The following is a 23,191-nucleotide window of genomic DNA, read 5'->3' as shown; positions in this document are numbered from 1 at the left end:
ACTCGAGCATGTCACTCGAGCACCCGCGATACTCGGTGCATACTCGAGCAACCAATGCAAACCTCCAGTAGCGAGCAATTTGGCTTTGTCATTAAGGACATAATTGGCTCCGTCACTAAGGGGTTAAAGAGACTGGTGGTGACCACTGGAGGATTTTGGGCATTTTAGATGAATAATGGATTAATTGGGAAGAGAGAAAAAAAAAAAAAAAACGAAACATCTTGCACCAAATCTGAGAAACCCCTTTAAAGGCCACCTATTATATAAATTTAGTGTGAGGTTGGAAGAGAGTTTAATTGTATAGGATTGCATGAAGTTACAGGGACGAAGCTTGGAGCTTCACTACAGACATGACATGTCCTATGGAGATTGCCACCAGGTACAGGACAATGATATTCAATTGCCGCACCAGTAGAAGCAGCAGTGGATGCAAGAATAAAAAGGAGAAAAAAAAAACACCCCCCCCCCCCCCCCAACATGGAATTTTACTACACAATGTAAACATTTGGGAAATCTAACTTGCTTTACAACTCACTGCAGGTAATATTTAGATTGCCAACCAGAAAGCTTATCCACTGCATCTGGACTTCTTAAAAATATTCAGTCTGACAATTTTACAAAATGGCCTCGTCCTAATGTAAATGACAGTAGTCCATAGAAAGCTACATGAACAATTATGCATCCCTATCATACCACAGACTGCTGGCAGGGCAGAGGTTAATTCACAGCAGTAGGGCCATTTTTATCCAATCCATTCAGCCAGACCACTGCAAGTTCACACATGGAGCATAAATATTGAATGCAGATTGCAACGTTATAAACAGAACAGCAGCCACAAACACCAAGGGCTTCATAGGGATTAAAGGGACAGTGTCTGCACGGCAAAGATCCACCTTTCCATACATACTGGATGCCGCCAGGAACAAAGAGCTAAGGCTCCACTTTATCTTCAGAGATTCCTCCCCCCTATGTACATATTTCTTATACTACACATATACATGTATATTCCTAATATATTCATCCAAAATCTCATACAAACAGTCTTGTAGAAAACAAAAAGGGTTGAATAGGCTGGCTCAATAGAAAACCAAATACAAAAAGAAAGTGGGGAACGGCAAAAAACAAAAAAAAACTATAGAAACACCAGGGTGTGGGTGGGTGCAAAACGTCACAATTCATCAAACAGCACATCACTTTTAACAGAACAAATAATCTGTAACTACATGAGGTCCTGTAGGGCGTCAGACCGTCTCACACCTTACACTGATGTGCAGATCATCATGATCGCCAGCATTATCCTGAACAAAAATGCCTATTCTGATCACTATATGTTGGTTCCCCACACTAACAAGGACCCTCCAGCACCTAGTCCTATTCTCACAATTAAAATGCAATATTGTTTAGTTCTACCTTCACCACCTCCTATGCGTTTCACCCAATTAATGGGCTCATCAGGGAGAAAATAAGACAAGGCCTTGCATGTAAACCTGCTCACTGGTAGTGACTACTAAAATGCTGTCACCTCCAGCCTCATACAGTGATGGCTCCACCTCCAAGTCAGTGAACGCTCCCATCGCAGCCTATAGGCCTACAGCTGTGTGTCCAGTCCCTCGGACTCCATGGCATCACCATCCCCATGTAGACCTTTATGAGTGTCCCAGATTGTTCCTAAAACCCTCCTGGAAAGGTCATCTCACTATACAAAGCTGCCCAATAGGACATCTGTATTAAGAAACCACCTTAGCATTGGACAGGGGCTGGAGTAAACACCTCTTCCTCCATAGCACGAACAATGGAGGACACAGACTAAAGGCCCCGTCACACATAACGAGATCGTTGATACGTCATGGTTTTTGTGACGCAATAGTGATCTTGCTAGCGATCTCGTTATGTCCGACAGGTAGCAACGATCAGGCCCCTGATGTGAGATCGCTGATCGTTACAAAGCTTCCTGGATCATTCCTGGGTCGTTGCGCTCCAGCTGGGCAGTGTGCATCGCTGTATTTGACACCTTATCAACGACCTCGTTAGTGATTCAGAACTGAGACACGTAGGCGTGCATAAATTGGACTTTTCCGCGCCCCTCGTCCCCGATTGGTGGTCGCTACAGCGTTCTCATTTTCCGCCGTGCATAAAGAAGGCAACAGAATAGCGATTCCATCCTTTGTTTCTGACCTCGTGCTGGATTGCAGATCCTAGCAGAATTCTCCGGGCTGTTGATATCCGTTCATTCGGCTGAGTCCTGATTTTGCGGATCGTTGTAGCGACCAAGGCCGCCCAATCAGAATGCAGTAGCGTCCACCAATCGGAGATGAGGGGGCGCGGAAAAGTAATTTCATGCACGCCTTTGTGACACAGTACAGTCCCTATCAAGGTGTGGATCGTTGAAATAGCTGCTGTGTGAAAGCGTCCCAACGACCGCCGAGATCGTTAGTTAGATCGCTGGGGCAGCCAAAATCGTTGGGAAGTTCTGCATGTTTGACAGCTCCCCAGCGATCACGAAACGACTCTCCAGCGATCCCAAAACCGTGACGTAATAACGATCTCGCTAGCGATCTCGTTATGTGTGACGGGGCCTTAACTCAATAATTGCAAGCCCAGAAAATCCACAAGTTAAGAGCCGTGAATATGCATTTAATACATTAAAAAAAAAAAAAAGGAGGTGGAGGGAAAAATAAAAAACAAAAACTATCCACACAAGACTCAAATTAGTACCCAAAGTTCAATACACATTGATTTAAAGAGAACCTGACAGGACAATTTTGCAATGTTAAGTATAATGTGGCTGTAAGGTCACTGCAATGCAGCTTAAATTGATACCATCCAGCCCAATTCTGCATCTCTTGGCAGGAAAAGAAAACGCATAAATGCTGATTTTTTTCCCCCACTCATTAGGCTATGTTCACACATCATGTTTTTTTTGCATCACAAATCTGCAGCAAAACTTCATCTTCAGGGACATTTTGTTCAGTATTTTTCTTGCAGTTTTGGTGCATTTTTTTCACTGTCCTTCTGTCCCTATTTATGCATGTACATAAAGTTCTGTGGAGAAAAAAAAACAAAAACATTCTATTTTGCCATCAAAAACGCTGATGCAAATTTTTGTGTATTTTTTTTCACCACCCATTACTTCCTAGGGGTGAAAAAGAGCTGAAAGAAGTGACCTGCTTTATTTTCCAAAAAAACATGCAAGGCACAATATACAGAACAAAAAAAATCCCCATGATGTGTCAACAGAAAGTTCTGGTTTCTCAGACTTTGCTGGTACTGCAAAAGGCAGCTGAAAATTTGCAGCAAAAAACGCTGAAAAAAAAAACATGATGTGTGAACATAGCCTTAGAATGGATGAAATCTGCAGAAAAAACAGAATTGACATGATGCAGATTTAAATCTGCAAGTAAAATAAGCAATGTTATGCATGAGACTTCAGGAATCTCATTCAATTTGCTGGTACTAAGAAATAATCCAGGTTTTATAACAAAACTGAAGAACAAAAAAAAAAAGCAACATGTGCACAGATTCTAATACTGCCAAGATGGAGGCCAGACTGTGTCTGCTGGCTTTATTCAAGGGAATGGCTCTACTGGGGCTATCTGGGTTCATGGAGTAGTTTTTCAGGGATTCAGACAAAAACTAAAATGGATATAGTGCTCTCTAACCAGCAGTATGTTGGGAACTAAGTGGAATACCTTTTTTGCTGTATTTATTGTTACCAGACCAAGGACAGTAGGAAAAAGAGCGAGACCCTAGAGCTCATCTCATGGGACGGAAAGAACAATTCATTCTAAATTAAATTTTTTAAGGTTTAATTGTAATAGAAGACAAATTAGAATTTAAAAAAAAGCAGGAAAATTAAGGGGATATATTTATTTCATGCATTTTCTATGTTTACTGTTCTTTTCCTCAGAAGGACAGCATACAAGCAATAGGATAATAATCCCAGGAGTCAGGTATGAAAACGAACAGTGAATATCAGGGCTGAGAAGTCGAATTCAAAGAATCAGAAGAAATGTACCAACTTCCAGTACACGTTAATAGTGTATAATTTTAAAATTTTCAGAGGAATTAAAAAAAAATACATTATATTTAAATTAATATCCTATTTAATAGTGGTTTCTGAGCTGAACAAAACTTTTTTTTTTTAGATATCGCCTCTCCTTTGCGGAGATATTAGCAATCAAATTATTTGGCACCTTATGAATTAACACCTACTTGGACTTAAAAGCCATCAGACAGCTTTCACTGGGGGCGTGCACTTCTCCCTGTATGATGCTGACAAATCATAATCAGACAGCAACAGCAGAAATATAACACGCCTATATCATAGCTTAGAGCAGATTTCTCAGCATGTGACTCGTATGACAAAGCCTGATCTCCTTGTCTCAGCTCATGCAAGATTAGAAAGCACAGAAGACCAACATCTTCCAGATAAGGACCCTTGGGGTGGAGGGGAGAGAATACAGCTCAGCTGAGTTTAGCTGTCTCTCATTACAAACACTTGTGCTTGAGGCAACTTGTAATTGCTCTGCAATGAGATCAGAGTAGAGTCTCATTTCATCCCACACAGGAGTTGCCCAGAACTGACAGAGTACAAGCTGCTTGAGCACAGCAGACATAAGTGTGATGACATCTCACACACTGAGAAACCTGCTGTAAGCTATAATGGGATGTGGTGTTCTTTCTCCAATGTATTGCTGCCTGCATTTGATTGGTCAGCATCATACAGGGGAAAGAAGTACACGCCCCTAGTGAAATCTCATAACGTTCGTCAAGTCCAAGTTGGTGTTAACTCATGTGCCAAATACTCTGATAATATCTCATCAATAGGCGAAATAAAAACAAAAACATGTTTTATTCCACTATAACAAAGTGTGTCCAGTTCAACATGAAAAATTTGGTGAAAGGTCTTCAAGGTCCCTATTTATCAAAAAACAAGTGATAAAAGAAGTTAGTTTCCGATCATTAATTATTGTACATTTTCGAAGGAGGCGGAATCTAAACAAATAGAGGAGGCTGACCTTTGATGTAGACTCCACACTACTGATGGCCATTGATTTGGCTGAAAATGATTAGGGAAGATGAGAGAGGAAGTTTCATCTATTACCGTACATATAAATTGTGAAAAATTACTGGGGACATGTATGTCCTTGGTTGCCAGATCCAGGAAGAGGGAAAAAAATTAAAAATATTATGAGGTGGTCGTGCATGCTCTTGAGTGAGTTCTGCAAATCAACAAACCAGGGCATGAACGAGGTCAAGGGACTACAGCTCAAGAGATACGTGGGGGTGGCAGAAGTAAGACCCACAACTGTGAGAGCAGAGATTTATATCATATGCCCATCGAGAGCGGCTCTCTGCCAGTGAGTGGATATAGAGCTATTATGCCATCATTTACCTATGGTACATCTCCTCTCCAGCAATAAGTGTGAAAAGGAAAAACTAGAAGACAAATGGGAACAGCTACACCATATATGTATATTGACAACCTAAAAGTCACAAGAACCGATATCAGTCTGCACCTGCACTGTTAGGGGAATACCGCTTCTCAACTAAGCAAAACAGGAACGACTATTTACAGAATTTCTTTTGTGCATCCCTGGCATCGATATGGAATAAGTCATGTGACAGTAAGAAGCCATTGGGAAAACTTCTCCAGAGAATCTCACTTACAGAAATAGAAGAGTAAAACATTATGCTTTCGTCTCCAAATTTACACTATGGGATAGAAAACTGCTTCTAATGAGATGTACTTATTACCAGGGCTGTGGAGTCGGTAAGCCAAACCTCCAACTCCACAGCCCTGCCTCACTACTGAGCGTGTACATAAAGTGCAGCACAGATTCATCTCAGCTAAAAGCCGAGATCCTTACATCAGAAATAGAACATTTTATAAGTTTCCCAAATTCTTATGAAAAAATATTCAGCACATCCTGCATTGTACTACTGTACCCAATGTATAATATACAAGAGTCGGTCCATTTTATACCGACTCCACAGCGCTGGTTATTACACAGTATCACAAGCAGTGACAGCGGTAAATGGGCGAACCCATATAGATGTAATATATACACTAATTTCTAGTGCTTTTATTTGATACAAACATGACAGATATTGGTGGAAAGCTTAGATATTGTATTGAAGGTTTATTTTTTTTAGCTCAACAGAAATGTGGAGAATTGGTCCACTAAGGTAGTTCTCTTCCAGAGAATAGGGATCTTTGTAGTTATTGATAACCATATGTAAAGGAAAGAGTGGCAAATAGTAGGGTGCCAGCTGTCATCTCTCTAAGGTGCAGAAGAAAATAAAACTTGTTATAGCCAACCTCTCCATGGTTACTTTTGTACATAGTCACTAGTCAGTCACTTTCCTATCCTCTTACAACTGAAGAATTCCCAAGAAGTCTTTATAATAGCTGGAAGGCAATGGAGAAGACTTACCCCAGAGCCCCCATCATTCAATATTTTTTTTTCCTCATTTACTCTTGGGAAGGTTTTATGGCTGACAGCATTTGTATCTTTAAATGGGCAGCACGGTGGCTCAGTGGTTAGAACAGTTATTTAGCAGCTCTGGGGTCCTGGGTTCAAATCCCACCAAGGACAACATCTGCAAGGAGCTTGCATATTCTCCCCGTGTTTGCATGGGTTTCCCCCGGATTCTCCGGTTTCCTCCTCAGTAAAAAAGCAGCCATACAGTGTCCGGGAACCTTCACAGACTTTTCTTAGGCAGGGCTACTTCTCGGTAGGGTTGGACAGGCCCACCAGAGAGCTGGAGAATACTCTGGTGGGCCATGGCTTCTCCTTCAGGAGAGTCCATAATGCAAACCTTGCGGGTTATGTTTGCATGGGTTCCCCCCCACACTTCAAAAACATACTGATAGGGAATTTAAAATGTGAGCCCCATTGGAGAGAGTGATAACAATATCTGAATTAATGACTGTATGCAAGTAAGAATAAAATAGTCCCACATTCAAATCAAACATCAAAATATATATATATTATATAGAAATATATTTTGAGGGAGTCTTGATTTGAATATGGTCCTGGTGCTCTGATCATCTGTAATGCTGGGGAGTCGCATGTGGGACTATATATATTCTTACTTTTATACAGCCATTAATTTACAGACATTGTCATCACTGTCCCCATTGGGGTTCTCAATCACACACTTTTATAGTCATATTTTATACACACGATATAAGTGTATTATACTTTGATACACGTTTACATATTATATATTTTTTATTTCACCCTTCGCTTTGCAATGCCACCGATCATTCGTAGATCTGCAGTCTTTTACATTTACACTGGGTTTATCCAAGGTTTACGGACAAGATTTTTTAAAATCTCACCTACAATACAATTCCTGTAAGACGCAGTATGTATTCTGCACGGAAAATACTAATAGAAAATCTGATGCGCCTATGTGCCATAGGAACATATTCATTTTGGAGGGAAGAGACAATGATATTTAGTTATTTGTCTCTTTTCTACCATTTCTTCTCCCACCACGCCAAAGGTTTGGTTGTTATAAACGAATGAAATAGTGTTGCGTACTATTAGGCTTATTAAGCATGGCAGGCCTGGGGTCCTTGTTTTTGGCCACCCCCCCACTGCCATGGTTATACACAGTAATTAGGGGTTGCTGCAGTGTGAATGTGCAGACTATCATACTTTTCAGCAGTGCACGCAGTATTACCATTTCCTCGTCATAGCTACACAGGGGCCTGCAGTGTCCATAGAACAATGGATTACGCTCCGCATCAGGATTTCCATTATGAATGGATCACATCAAAGATATGAACATGGACCTAAAAAGTCACGCAAAATACACCCGTGTGAAAGAATAAGAATGTAAGACCATATGTTTGCAGGGAGTAAATAGAAAAATAAAAACAATATACACAATGCGCTTTTGATGAGGATTTTTCAATGTACTTAGGTTTTGTTTTAAATTGCTGCATGCTGCGCTATTGCTTTGTTGTTAGGCCGATTGAGGTTATACTCAGACCATTATACTGTTTGTTTTTAAAAATTGCATAATGTGCAGTGTGTTTTTATTATGGTTTTTCAAAAGCGAACGAAGAAATATAAAAAGTACAAAAACCACAAGAAAAAGCTATTAGCAGTATGAGAGGTTTTGCGTTTTCTTTTCCCAGAAGTTTTTTATTTTACATTTTATTTTTCAGTGTTTTTGTACGGGTTTTGTAAAAAATTTGTATGTAAATTTTAATTTTACATTTCTTGTGATTATATAAAAACAGGTGATTTTACAAAAATTTTTTTTTAGACCATCCATGATTTACACCAAAACTTTTTGCAAAATATGTGCAACAAAATATGTACTTGGACCAATCTTATTCTATGAGGCAGTGCTAATGTGTTTTTTTTCCTCATACCAATTCGGCATGAGGAAGAAAAAAAATAAATAAAAATATTGCAGCAATTTGGATGGCCTGCTAGAAAACATTGGACTGCACTCTGATGACATCTGAGTGCAGTCTGATTTCCACGGACTCACAATGAAATTTTGTTCTCCATCTTCTCCTCCGAGAGAATCAGATCACACCAAACATCAAACTACCATAATAGATCTGATTCTCTTGCATGAAATAATTTACGTTTTGTGACCCCAGCTTTATATTTGCCATTTACAAACATTTATTTTATCAGTCTGCTAGGTCTACCCGCATTACTATGCACCAAGCGATCACAATATCGCTGGGTCCAATAGGAGCACTGCCAACACTTCTATTCACCACACTGCAAAGGGTTAAAAACCTCAAAAACTGACTGAAAAAATGCATTTAAAAATGTGACATGTAATCATAAGGCCTTTTTTTTCCTCCACTGGGTATGTGCTCAGTGCTTTTTTGCAGCTTTTTTTTCCCGCATGAAGAATGAAGAGTGTTGGCAGGAAAAAAACGCTGTGTGCATTACGTGGGGTTTTTACTGAAATCAATGGGTGAAAAAAAAAAATGCAGATCAAAAAACTGCAAAGAAACAAAATCAATGTGAAAGATTTTAGAAAGCTAGTGCAATAAAATATACATACATATATATTAAATTGCAGCATGTGCCCCATATCCATATTTCAAATGAGCCACTGCCTATACAATTCAATGGGTATTTGTACTATTTTATAAAATACTACTACTAAATAAAAACATTATAATATATGCAGTGGATTTTTGGTGTGTAGATATATTTTACACACATATACCAGAAAAGCTCTAAAAATGCTTATTAGACAATAAATGAATGTTTACACTGCCATGCCCATTTGTCTTCCCTTTATAATGTGCCAGTCAGGATTATATGAGCTAAACGCTCCTGACTCACTCCACAAAAATCCTATTCTTATAGAGAAGCTGACACCATCCCCATCTACTCCAGGAAAGTCAACCAAACTTTTGCCTCAACACAGAACCTTCCTGCAGACACAGGCCTCATGTATGAGGGGAGAACAGTCCTTGTGCCCACAGCAGCCCACCGGAGTGCAGCTCCTGTCATCTCAGCTGTGGTGGGCACAGGAGCTGAATGGCTGAGAACTACCTCAGCAGAGGGAAGCATCACACACACACAAAGGCCTGAAGTAAAGTCACTGCTGCTCCTCTACCACCTTCTATTCTGCTCAGTACAGCTAAAATGGAGGCTCCATGAAGGGTTTTTTTTGTTTGTTTTTTTTAAATACAAAACTTTATCCTGTGTTCACTTTCAAGGAAACCAAGCAGAAAACCTAGAGCAGCCAAAACTGCCACAGACACAGCAGCCAATCAGATTACTGCTTTCACTTTCTAACCTTCGATGGAAAATTAAGACTATTTTTCTTTTTTTATGTGCAGAAAATGCCCAGACTGCACCAGAATCCACACACAAGGCCTCACAGCAGATACAACACCCGCTGATAACGCCACAAAGCACATACAAGACTGCACATGTCACTCAGAAACAAATATAATGTAAACACAGACAAAAAATTTATATATTTATATATATGCGCACGCGCGAGTACATATCTGGGTCTATTTATGTCTATGTATATAAAATATATATTAGACACACACATGGAGAGTGGGAATGTGTGTATTATATACATTGACACACACACAGTTTTTAGCCAGAAGAGACTCCGAGGTTGTGGTTTTGAGAGATAGCTAATTAGTGTGAATATCACCCTAAATAATCAGATTTCAGTCTGGGCCTAAATACATGTTCCATGGACAAGAATAGGATTTTGCAGAAAAAAAAAAACATTATGGAAATAAGCACATCACTGACTTGGACATAAACAGCCAGGATTAGGACCGCTGAATAGGGTCAATCCTTGAGCGAATCTGCGCCTCAGGTTTGAGTGTGCACTACAGCCTTGGGTTCTCTTACAATGTTGTTATATATGATGAACCCTCTTTGAGACAACCACCTAAAATTGCATTGAATAGTGGTATTCTAGGGGATGGGAGAGGGATGGGGAACTAGGGGTCTCCAGAAAGAATACAGACAGTATGCATAGCATGTGGTAGACCTGATAATGGTTACATGGAAACCAGATCTGGTTATATGGGGTGAGCCATATATACAAGTTTATTTGGAAAAATTACTGTATATACGCAGTGTCAAATACATGATTAGAGCCATATATAAGTGCACATAAGTGTTAATTAGTGGGCATTGCTGGAGCTTGTGACTCAGGTGCAAAGTTTAAGTGGGAGACAATTGCCCTGACAAAGGATTTTTAGCCATGACTGGTTATTGCAAACACAGGTCCACCATCCGTACCCGGGTAACCTGGGCCCACATGGCTCAGATTTCCATTGGCAGCATGCACGCATGGAGAAGGTTCGGCAGCCACCCGTAGCCCATACAGCGCAGATGATGGCACCCAAATAACTGCTGCAATCAGATATTGCTGTGACCAAAGCATTTTAGCTGCTTAGATCCACTCAACAATGACAAGAGTGAAATTGTTGTGGGTTTCGCAACGCAGTTGTGGTATGCCGATGGTATTTTTTTTATAGTGGTCAGATGATACTGAGGGGCCCACCCCCGTCTGTCATCTTTGTCCATCTATGAAGCCTTGGGCTGGGCTCTGAAAGGAGAACTGTAATTTTGCATCACATTGCAATAGTACCTACAAGTAATCAAAAGGTATAAGAGATATATGATATATAGAGATAGAGAGATATACACCTGAAGAGCATAAAAAAAAAATATTAACATATTTGCGATCAATACATGTGTAACTTTCTAAATAAAATCATGTTATCTCAAATTTGCAAAAAAAAAAAAAAACACACAGAAATGGTGGCATCAGTGTTTAAGGCAGGGCTGTGAAGTCGGTAAGCCAAAACCACCGACTGACATTTCCCTGACTCCGACTCCACAGCACTACCTCACTACTGAGCGTGTACATAAAGTGCAGCTCAGATTCATCTCAGCTAAAAGCCGAGATCCTTACATCAGGAACAGATCAGACTTAACTTTCCCAAAATTCTTCTGAAAACATTTACAGCACATCCTGCATAGTACTACTATACCCAATTTATTAGATAATTTAGGAGTCGGTCCATTTTATACCAACTCCACAGCCCTGGTTTAAGGCCTCATTCTGAAGTCTATAGGTCACATAGCGTTCTATGACAGTTTCTGACGGATTGGTCACGTCCCAATTATAGTCTATATGACTTGCTCACATGTCCTTGTTTTTTTGTGAACCAGCATTTCCGTTTTTGATCTGAGTCACGGATCAAAATCACCCAAACATGTCTATGGTTCTGTGAAAATCATGGACAGTGCACAGATGGCGTCCGTGTACAATCCGTGTGCTGTACAATGGATAGAAGTTTGGCAGTTTTTTTTTTATTTCCTCCATCAGGAAAAAAATTAAAAAAAATTAGATGGTAAAAACTGGACACTGACCAAAACACTAAGAAAAAGTGGATCAAAACCGCTGATCAACGGTCCGATGCGTTTTCGTGTGAAAAATCAGATGTCTGAATGCGAGGTCTTAGGCTGTGTACCCACAATACGTTTTTGGTGCAGACTTGCAGCGCAGAAACGCATTGCATACCTTATCCCATTACATTCTGCAAGATCTGTGCACATGGTCAGGATTTTTTCTGCGCGGATTAAACTCGCAGAAAAAATACGGACATGACCAATTCTTGTGCGTTTCTGCATGCGTATTTACCTATACAATGCATTGGAAAAACACATGGCAAATACGCATGCAAAAACCGCATGCGTTTTTCTGCCAAGGAGATGCAGAAATGCTCAGGAAAATTTCTGCTTCATTTCTGCATCGTGGGCACCAAGCCTTAGGCCACGGCACCACTATCAGTATTTGGTCAGTATTTTTTCTCAGGAGTGGGAGCCAAAACCAGGTGAGGAACAATCAGAGAAAAGGTATAATGGAAACAAGTCACCAATTCTGCATTTATCACCCAATCCTGATAAATACTGACCAAATACTGATAGTGGGGCTGTGGCCTTATAGCCTTATGTCTCCACTCCCCAAAAAGTAAACAGATCAAAAAGTCATATGGATCCAAAAATGTCAATAAAAACGACAGCTGGTACCACAAGAAAAAAAGTCAACATACAATTATTGTTAGAAAAATAATCAAGAAAACAACAAAAAAAAAAAAGTTATAGATCTTGGAAGACGAGAAGAGAAAAAAAACAAAAATACCAGACAAAAAAAGATGAAGAAGGGCCATTATCTGCAGAAATCTGGAGCCAGCTAGTAAACGCTTTCTACAGATCCCATTAGCTTGACATTACTATTACATGCACATAAGAGGACATACACAAATTTGCAGACAGTGGTGACATCACGAGATCCCTAATTTTGTTTGCATGTGCTGCAATAGTATCCTATTCCTAATAGGACAGAATAAGCTGTGCTCAGGGGCAGGAGAGGACTTCAGATCTACGACCCTGACCCTTGAGTGGCTCCAGGTCCACTCGCTGGCGTCTGAGTGCAGCATTCCTGGTGGGGGTGCACAGGAGGCTGCAGAGCTTTGTCCCCCCTTCCCTCTCCCCCAAGCTGTCACTGCAGCCTCCTGCACCAGGGCCACATTTCCATCTCAATAATCACCAGCACACTGATGTCAGAGCCCTGGCACTGACCTGGCTGACATGCCAAGTACACACGCAGCGGCCTGCAGGACATGCCAGCTGCACCGTGACCAGACTGAAGAGTGGGATGTGATCAGGTAGAGCACCTACAACGTCACTAGGCCAAATCCTGATAGAACAATAACAGGAAGCTGTATGTGACAAAGGCAGGCTCCTGTATACAGCTAGTGCACAGCACAGGGCACACACAGGGGGTGACACATTACTAGGGTTTCATCCCATAAATGGGACCAGCATTTGTTACAGGGAGATCTGTATCACTGATGCCACATCTAGCACAAAAGGCAGCCGGCAGGCAAGGGGTTACTGTACATTATACACAATGCCATGGTGATAACAAAGGTGAGGAGGAGCAGGCAGCTGAATACCCCAAGTCGTGGCCCCCATAATAAGTGTGTAATAGGATTGCTGGAGTAATCCCACCCTCCTGTGTGCACACTGGGGGTTGTAGTGGCAGACAGAGGCCTGTATCCCCAGTGCAGGGCCCAGCAATGACCACCTGAGCACAGCAGGCCCAGTGTGGAGGTGCCATGTCCTCATGTATGGCACTGTGTACAATGCCTGCTGCATGTGTTCTGGGGACCGTACACCGCGCACTGCCGGCTGCCAGCACTATAACCGGGTGTACCTCACACCGAGGAGTGTGAGCGCCCTGTCAGGCCTGGCGCAGGTACCTCTGTCTCCGCCGCACTCCCCCCCGATGTCTCCGCTGCTCTCCGGCTCCTTCTCACCGATCAGCTGAGGACGCGAGGCCCAGATCCCTCCGCGCACTACTTTACAGCTCTGGATCCTTCCGCAGCAGTACTGCACTACTTCATAATCCCCATAACACGGGCCTAACCGGGATCCCTCCGCGAACTACTTTAGAAAAAAAAAACGGAAAAAGGGAACCGCGGTTCCCGGGGAGAACTACCGACTACCGGGAGGACTATGGCAGTAATAATAACGGCTCTTTCACTGTCTGGGGGTTGTAATAAATACCCTGCCGTCGGCTCGCTGAGGGGATATTTTGATTTCTCTTATAGGTCGTCTTTATTTCCCGTCGAGTTCGTTGCCTCACTGAACCCCTCCGCTGCGTGAAATCGCGGTTTATTTCCGCCAGGGTCACCCTGGTCGAGCGGGCGGTTACTACACACGATGTGTCGCTCTGTGGTTTCCCAAGACGAAGTGTTATGTGTCCAGTGCTTATTGTTCGGGGATGTATGCGAGGCGGACGGATCTGCGCAGGGGCTCTCCGCCTCTCGAGCGCAGGGATCCCTCAGGGTAGATAGGAGTAATCCGCCCTGGTTTCCCAGGCAACAGCTTCAGCGTCTCAAGATGGCGACTCTGTTGCCGGAGATTCTGTACGAGTGTAACGGGCAGGCACCGGCCCCGAGTAAAGATTTCTACCAGCTGATTGTCAGCCGCAGCGAGGTCAGTGCGGGAGGCGGAGCGGGAGCGGCAGACAGGCAGCGGGCGGACTAACGTGTGCGTGCGCGGAGGGGCCTGAGTGATACACGGGGCGGAGGGAGAGGACGGACTATACTGGTGCGCTGAACTAACGCAACGCGAAGAAGTGCCCAGAAAAGCGCTCTGATCCGTGTGACCGGGCGCGGAAATAAGAGCCGGAGCCTGTGATGGCTGACCGCAGAGATCGTACACGAAGGATTAGTGGTGGCATCTGTGTGCCAGGGCCCAGCGTCAGCCATAGGCATACAGGAAGGCAGCAAAGTAATCCCAGCGGGCAAAACATGTCTGCAGGAATATGCCGGCATGTATGTACCCTGGTGTCAGCAGATACTCCGCCCAGGACTGCAAGAAACACGTATACAAGTGGGTGGAGCCAGGAAAACAAACACTTATACAAGGGGGTGCAGTCAGTTATCCACACTTATACAAGGGGGTGCAGTCAGTTATCCACACTTATACAAGTGGGTGGAGTCAGTCACTTGTACACGGGTGGATCTGGTCGCCAACTCTCATACAGTTGGCCTAACCCTCAGATTTCGGTGCAATTGTTTCGCCATCTAACATGTATATAACCTTCCAACACCCCCGATATTGGGGGAAGCAATGTATCCAGCTGTTGTAATTGAGTGAGTGGTGCCGGAGGAGTCTGACAGCGACAGAGAACATGGGGGCTCTAGGCCACGTGCACACTATCAGTATTTGGTCAGTATTTTACCTCAGTATCTGTAAGCCAAAACCAGGAGTTGGTGATAAATACAGAAGTGATGACGTGTTTCTATTATACTTTTCCTCTGATTGTTCCACTCCTGATTTTGGCTTATAAATACTGACCAAATACTGATAGTGCGGCTGTAGCCTTACTGTGTATGGAGGAGTCGGGAGAGGTAGCTGTCGCCCCAACAATTGTTCGGCAGACATCTGCTGTGTATGACCGGCATAACAATGTCCTACCATTAGGGGTACATTCCCATGGGGTATTTTCACAGTGAAGATGTTGCAGGGAAATCTTTAGTAACCATGGAAATCCACAACTTTCACAACAAAAATTGACATTTCAAATCCACAGTACAGATCGATGTAGGCGAGATCCTCCGCAGCGTGCGTCTCAGATTTATAAAATTAGGTTTCCAAAAATCTCTTCCTCTAATGCCGATACTGTAATTGCAGTATTTCCAGCCCGTGAGAACTAGTCCTAAAACTTCATGCACGTATGAATTTCACAGCAAAATCACAGAATTTGCTGCAAAATCGACACGTTTGCCGGAGATTTTGTTTAGTTTCCACAAACTTCTACATATTTATTGCAATTTATAAAGTCTGTAAAAATATGGACACGCTGCAAATGTGAAAATCCACATCAGGTTTGCTGCAGGAAAATAATGTGGTGTGAAAGTGTTTGACCCCTTCCTGATTACACAAAAATAACACAAGTAAACATAAAATGCAGTTTTTAAATGTAGGTCTTTTCTATTAAGGGAGAACAAAATCCAAACCTACAGGGCCCTGTGTGAAAAAGGGATTGCCTCCCTCTTAAAACATAAATTAACTGTGGTTTATCACATCTTTGGAAAGCTGAGTTCAATTTCCCTAGCCACACACAGGCCTGGTTACTGCCACACCTGTTCTCAATCAAGAAATCACTTAAATAGGACCTGGCTGACAAAGTGAAGTAGACCAAAAGATCCTCAAAAGCTAAACATCATTCTGCGATCCAAAGAAATTAAGGATCACATGAGAAACAAAGTAATTGAGAGCTACCAGTCTAGAAAAGGTTATAAAGCCATTTCTTAAGCTTTGTGACTTCAGCGAACCACAGTGAGAGCCATTATCCAGAAATGGAGAAAACATGGAACAGTGGTGAACCTTCCCAGGAGTGTCCGGCAGACCCAAATTGCCCCAAGAGCGCAGTCATCCAAGAGGTCACAAAAGACCCCACAACAACATCCATACAACTTTCCTCAATTAAAGCGCCCCTGTCAGCAGGATTGTGGTTAGTAAACCACATACACATACCTTAAATATAACATGATTATGTAAAATGAATAAAAAAAATATAGCCACATGACCCCTGAAGTTAAAATGAAAATATTGTGCCCCCGAATAAATAATTATCATATTGTGCTCCCTGGAATACAAAAAAACAAACTTGAGGTGGGAGGCTGACCACCATTTGTGCGCTGCCACAGCCACAGTTGTATATCAGGTCATTGTCTACATCAGCGGCGCTATAGGAAGCCATGAGCGGCTCCTGCCTAGCGTCCTGTGCTGCGCTCACTCAGTAGCATCTTTTTTCCTCTTCCTTCATGTTCTGAAGTTGCCTCTTTAGCAGGGCTGTGGTGTCGGAGGCTGGGAATTGAGGAGTCGGAGGTTTGGCTTACCCACTCCACAGCCCTGCTGTTTAGGCTGCGTTCCCACAATGAGTTTTTGATGCTGCATATGGTCACTGCGTCAAAAACCCAGCGTCATACAGCTTCAGCAAAGTGGATGGGACTCATATCAATTTCATACCTACTGTGATTCTTTTTAACTCCGTGTAAACTGACCTGCGGTGCGCGTTTCAAACCCGCAACATGTACATTTCTCTTGCTGGTACGCTGCGTTTTATGTGCAGATTTTCCTCATAGACTTGTATTATATGCAGAAAATCTGCAAGTAAACTACGCACGTGTGTTTTTAGTGCATTTTTGTGGTGGAAATCCGCACGTGACTGTATCAATGAAATTTTGTCAAAGCCAAATACCAGAAAATATAAAAAAAACAAAGCAGTTTTATTTAAAACATGACACATCAGCAAGAGACAAAAAACACTGCGTCAAAAACGCAATGGAAAAACGTAAGTAACGTAATTTACTTTACTTTTGCAGAAAATCTGTAACATCAAAACCCCACCAAAAGCTCATTGAAGGAACGTGGCCTTATAGTTCCTCAATGGCAACGCACTTTAGAAAATTTTTGCCAGATCCTCTCAGCAGACTAATCTCTATGGAGCTCTGACATGAGAGAGTCCGGGAGCTTCACGCTGAATCCAACACCGAGGGAGACATGCTTCAACGAAGGCTGCCGGTCCTGTTGGTGAGCACAGCAAATAGCAAACAATTGGAAAGGATGGATGGTCGGCACTAATAAAATTATCCCTTGGATTGCCGACCGTGCCTCCTTTCCAATTGTATGCTCGTACCATATCGACTTGTGCCTGATTCATTCGACATTAGGCCACGTTCACATGTTGAGTATTTGGTCAGTATTTTACCACAGTATCTGTAAGTCAAAACCAGGAGTGGGTGATAAATACAGAAGTGGTGACGTGTTTCTATTATACTTTTCCTCTGATTGTTCCTCACCTGGTTTTGGCTTATAAATACTGAGGTAAAAAACTCACCAAAATACTTCAGTGTGCACGTGGCCTTACTATGAAGACTCTAGCTATTAGGCTACATTCCCACAATGAGTATTTAAGTTTTTGATGCTGCAGATTTTCTGCACCTATTGAGTAATTACGTTACTTGTGTTTTTTCATTTTTCATTGCGTTTTTGTCTCTTGTTGGTATGTCATGTTTTAAATAAAGCTGCTTTGTTTTCGACACTGGTAAACTTTGAAAAAAGTTTATTAATATAGTCAGATACGGATTACATGCGTTTCTGCCGCAGAAATACACAAAAAACGTGCGTTTTTTACTTGCAGATTTTCCGCATCTAATGCAAGTCTATGGGGAAAATCTGCACATAAAACTCAGCGTACCTGCAAGAAAAATTGACATGCTGCGGATCTGAAACTCGCACCGCAGGTCAGGTTACGCTGAATAAAAAAAAGCACAGTGGACATGAGATTTCTATAAATCCCATCCACTTTGCTGAAACTGTAAGACTCTGCGTTTTTGAAGCAGTGAAATACACAGTGTCAAAAACTCACCAAAAACTCTTTGGTGGCTAACCCTAAACCAGTACTGAGCAATAAAACTCATTTTCATCCTTTGAAGCAATCATTTTAGCCACATAAATGGAAATATTTATCAGGTGAAATTGTTTCTTCCCAACCTTTAATAAAAGGGGCAGACGGCTCAGACGGCCTGAACAGGTTTCCCCTTATCGCTAGGATATGACATCAGTCTATAATCTCTCTGATGAGCCTCTGAGACCCTCACTGATCCTGAGACAGTGCTGGTGTGCTGGAGCACCCTTGTCAATGTTCTGTACAGCATTTTTCTTTCTAGCTTTCCTCATAGGGAACTGCAGCCTAGCCCCATTTAAGTGATAGCATTTTATAGCAATATTCCATCACTTTATGAAATTGGAAAGCCACCTTTCAGGGGTTTTCCAGGACTTTAATTATGATGATCTATCCTTAGGACTGTTCATCAATATTAGATCAGTGGCGGTCCGATCCTGCCGATCAGCTGATTGAGGGTACTGCAGCGCCATATGTTGTTTAGTGGTCATGAATGCAAGCTCTCTCCCATTCCCTTGAACCCCCGCAGATATATCAATGATCTATCTTAATGATAGGTGATCAGTAAAAGTCCCAGAAACCCCCAACCCAACAAAGGTCACTGTGCTCCCTATTACACGCTGTATATCTGCACATGTTCCCAGATCCGTGCCCGCTCTTATTTACTTTCCTCCTCTGTTTCGCGTGACCCCACACTAGTGACGTCACGTACCAACTGAGAATACCTACATAACATGGCATCCAATGGCACATACAACAGTTCTGTTCCTGATTGATTCCCTATAAAAAACACCTCTATACATAATTATAAAAAGGGAGGCATATGGAAGAAGACTACGGTAAATAAAGAGGGAGGCATATGGAATAAAGTGCGTTATATAAAAAGGGAGGCATATGGAAGAAGACAACGGTAAATAAAAAGGGAGGCATATGGAAGAAGACTACAGCAAATAAAAAGGGAGGCATATGGAATAAAGTACGTTATATAAAAAGGGAGGCATATGGAAGAAGACTACGGTAAATAAAAAGGGAGGCATATGGAATAAAGTACTTTATATAAAAAGGGAGGCATATGGAAGAAGCCTACGGTAAATAAAAAGGGAGGCATATGGAAGAAGCCTACGGTAAATAAAAAGGGAGGCATATGGAATAAAGTACGTTATATAAAAAGGGAGGCATATGGAAGAAGCCTTCGGTAAATAAAAAGGGAGGCATATGGAAGAAGACTACGGTAAATAAAAAGGGAGGCATATGGAAGAAGACTACAGCAAATAAAAAGGGAGGCATATGGAATAAAGTACGTTAAATAAAAAGGGAGGCATATGGAAGAAGACTACGGTAAATAAAAAGGGAGGCATATGGAAGAAGACTTCAGCAAATAAAAAGGGAGGCATATGGAATAAAGTACGTTATATAAAAAGGGAGGCATATGGAAGAAGACTACGGTAAATAAAAAGGGAGGCATATGGAAGAAGACTACAGCAAATAAAAAGGGAGGCATATGGAATAAAGTACGTTATATAAAAAGGGAGGCATATGGAAGAAGACTACAGCAAATAAAAAGGGAGGCATATGGAATAAAGTACGTTATATAAAAAGGGAGGCATATGGAAGAAGACTACGGTAAATAAAAAGGGAGGCATATGGAATAAAGTACTTTATATAAAAAGGGAGGCATATGGAAGAAGCCTACGGTAAATAAAAAGGGAGGCATATGGAAGAAGCCTACGATAAATAAAAAGGGAGGCATATAGAAGAAGACTATGGGAAATAAAAAGGGAGGCATATGGAAGAAGACTACGGTAAATAAAAAGGGAGGCATATGGAAGAAGACTATGGTAAATAGAAAGGGAGGCATATGGAAGAAGAGTACGGTATATAAAAAGGGAGGCATATGGAAGAAGCCTACGGTAAATAAAAAGGGAGGCATATGGAAGCAGACTATGCTAAACAAAAAGGGAGGCATTGGGAAGAAGACTACGGTATATAAAAAGGGAGGCATATGGAATAAGTGTACGGTATATAAAAAGGGAGGCATATGGAAGAAGCCTACGGTAAATAAAAAGGGAGGCATATGGAAGAAGACTACGGTTCTGTCAACTTCTATGGGTGCTCCAATCTGGCATCTTGTACAGAGCTGTAATAGGGCCATGTGCATGAGAAACTCATCTGCCTGGTAAACCCATAGTAAATATGAAAATTGAAGAAGTAAAAGGAAGAATGAGAAAACTGCAAAAAAAGGTCTAATGAAAATTTATCTGTTGGGCCTCATCCATTTTTTATTTTTTTTTTGCATATGAGAAAAAGTGGACCATTTTTCGTCAGTGTGCTGGTCCCAATCTATTTTTGATCTGCGTGTTTACGGTATTTTACTTGTATCCCCCCAATAAAATATATGTTTAAATTTCCCAGCTTTTCCTAACTACCGTATTAAACAGTAAAAGACGAAGCACACTCATATGACTTGCAGATGACATCCTGGTGCTGTCCATTTATTTTGTCACCTACAGATTGATTCGAATGGGTAAGTTACACGAGTTACATACATGAAAAAGCGTGTGTTCCTGACATTTCCAATATGTGCAGATATCCGCAGCATATATTGACATAGTGTAGCAGGGGCCGCAACCTGTGGCTCAGGAGCTATATGTGGCTCGCAGGCCCATGATGTGTGGCTCGTGGCTGTCAGCTTGGTGCATTAGCACCAGGTCTAGCAAACAGCTATGTAGAGCAGGTCTCCGGATGATGACTTTGGTGAGCAGCCCCACAGAGGAGCAGATCTGGATGTGCATACTCTGTTATTAGGTGGAGTAATCTGGAGATAGGACGATACTGTCAGGCGGAAGAGGTGCTTGAAGCTGGATGTGATAATGTGGTGGGAGTGCTTGGTGCGAGATTACCAGATGGGGGTAAGGTGGGAACCCCCGGATGTAAGTATACTGCCTTAATGTGATGTGTGGGGAAGCTTTGGCTGTCGTTATACCGAGACTGGGAGCTCTAGATGTCCCTACTGTGAGGGGACGGCAGCAGGATGCCACTACAGAATGATAGTGAAAAAATCACGCTGACAAGACCGTTTATTCATCACCATCATGGCTCAAACTCGCCCATACAATTCTATGGGTCGGTGAAAATCACAGGCATCCCACGGGTGGTATCAGTGTACGATCCATGTGTAGTCCATGATTAACAGTTTAATGGATAAGAGAAGCCTTGTCATTAATATCTTTTGAAATGAAAAATTACTGATCAATTACTGATGAAACTCAAAGCCAAGACACTGATCAACAACGGTCCGTGTTTCTACATACGACAGCCATCAGGAACGTCCGAATGAGTCTCAGAAATAAAAAAACAACAACATAGTTTGCATTACCATGTGTGGTGTTCTGACGCCTAAATGAGACTCTTTTGGCCTCCATCATGTGAATGTGGCCCTGTGGATGTTTAGCCTGTACACCAGGAGCTCTGCCCATGCTCTGACGTCATGTAGCTGAGCCCAGATTGTTGGTCCTCATCTGCCTCCTGATTTTCATTTCCTGTTGTTAACTTAAGGAAATGAAGGGAATGGAGAAGTCAGAATGTAACTGCAGCCGGTGGCCCCGGCCCTCGTCTCCTGGGGGACCCTCGTGTCCTGCTCTATAGACTTATTACACCTGAATTGTTAAGCGCTGTGGAATATGTTGGTTCTATATAAATAAAGATTATTATTATCTGTTCTACATACCTGCACATACGACATTCCTCCCCTGCAGACAGTGAGGGCTCATTACCAAGACGGATTCCTAATCCTAATGTCAAATTTGAGCAAACGCCGAACATGGACTTCTCCCAGAAGTCCGATGCAATGTTCGAAGTTCGGGGAGAAGTCCATTGCAGAGAGAGAGAGTTTTTAGCAGTTTGGGTTCTGTTTCAAGTTCGGGTACAGTTCTGGTACCCGAACCAAACTTTGAAATAAAGTTTTAGCCGGGTGCCAGAACCCAAACTTCCTCGGGTCCGCTCATTTCTAGTCGCAATGTGATTCACAAGGTACTGTGACCATGATAAACCAATTGGATTCCCTGCGACTTGATGGTCGCCATGTTACCCCTTCACTTGTGGTGTATGAGGAGACATTGGTAATAGTGAACCTGAGCCGTACTCCTATCCATAGAGCTGGTTATTAAGAAAGTAGGGGGCTTTGGTGATCTGATGAGTAACAATACCATGTCTCATTCTCACTATAAGGTTATTATTCGGTGGTGGAAGATCTCACTCAGAAGTGAATTTCGGGAAGCAAGACCAGGAGAACTTAGGGAATCTCATGAGGACTTTCTGGATGACTCAACACTGCACGGTAAGTGGACTCTCGTCACAGGAAAATGGCTAACCGGGTGTCACATACCTTCTGCCGGAGAAACTTTACAGCAGCTTTGCTGATTGTCTTGATGATTGTTGGGTTCGTCTGATTACTTCTTCTACACCCAGTGTAAGGTTGGGAAATGCTTTCTTGCCTTGCAGCCTGTGGATTATATCTCCTAAGATGGTCTATGTGCAGCTCGGTGCCTGTGATTCATATTCCGCTTTCATGGAAGTAGTAAAGACAACTTCCTTGATTTTTTTTTTTTTTTTCAGACTAAACTCCCCATCGTTCCTCCCACACTTAACTCCACCCCGGCAA

General features: G+C 42.2%; 2 protein-coding genes across 9 annotated transcripts in view; one reads left to right on the top strand and one right to left on the bottom strand.

Annotated features, from left to right (window-relative positions):
• The window catches only part of TRIP12 (thyroid hormone receptor interactor 12), a 103,890-nt gene extending 80,749 nt beyond the window's left edge, over positions 1-23,141 (bottom strand). For 5 of the 8 annotated variants that reach the window (XM_073674402.1, XM_073674405.1, XM_073674404.1 and 2 more), the window contains exon 1: positions 13,811-14,386. The gene's annotated coding sequence lies outside the window, so the exon portion shown is untranslated. Of the gene's footprint in view, positions 1-13,810; positions 14,387-22,915 lie in introns of those variants that run through there. The other 3 variants (XM_073674407.1, XM_073674408.1, XM_073674403.1) reach the window with 2 other exon arrangements.
• FBXO36 (F-box protein 36) overlaps positions 14,388-23,191 on the top strand; it is a 54,483-nt gene continuing 45,679 nt past the window's right edge. The window contains exons 1-2 of the mRNA XM_073674410.1: positions 14,388-14,549; positions 22,759-22,867. Of these exons, the coding sequence (XP_073530511.1) occupies positions 14,454-14,549; positions 22,759-22,867 (205 nt within the window). The 5' untranslated portion in view covers positions 14,388-14,453. The remainder of the gene's footprint in view (positions 14,550-22,758; positions 22,868-23,191) is intronic.

Source organism: Phyllobates terribilis, unplaced genomic scaffold, assembly GCF_046119375.1.
Source record: "Phyllobates terribilis strain yellow unplaced genomic scaffold, ASM4611937v1 Scaffold_3__8_contigs__length_932513732, whole genome shotgun sequence".
In the NCBI taxonomy this organism is placed as follows: domain Eukaryota; kingdom Metazoa; phylum Chordata; class Amphibia; order Anura; family Dendrobatidae; genus Phyllobates; species Phyllobates terribilis.
This window is presented reverse-complemented; position numbering and strand designations above follow the sequence as displayed.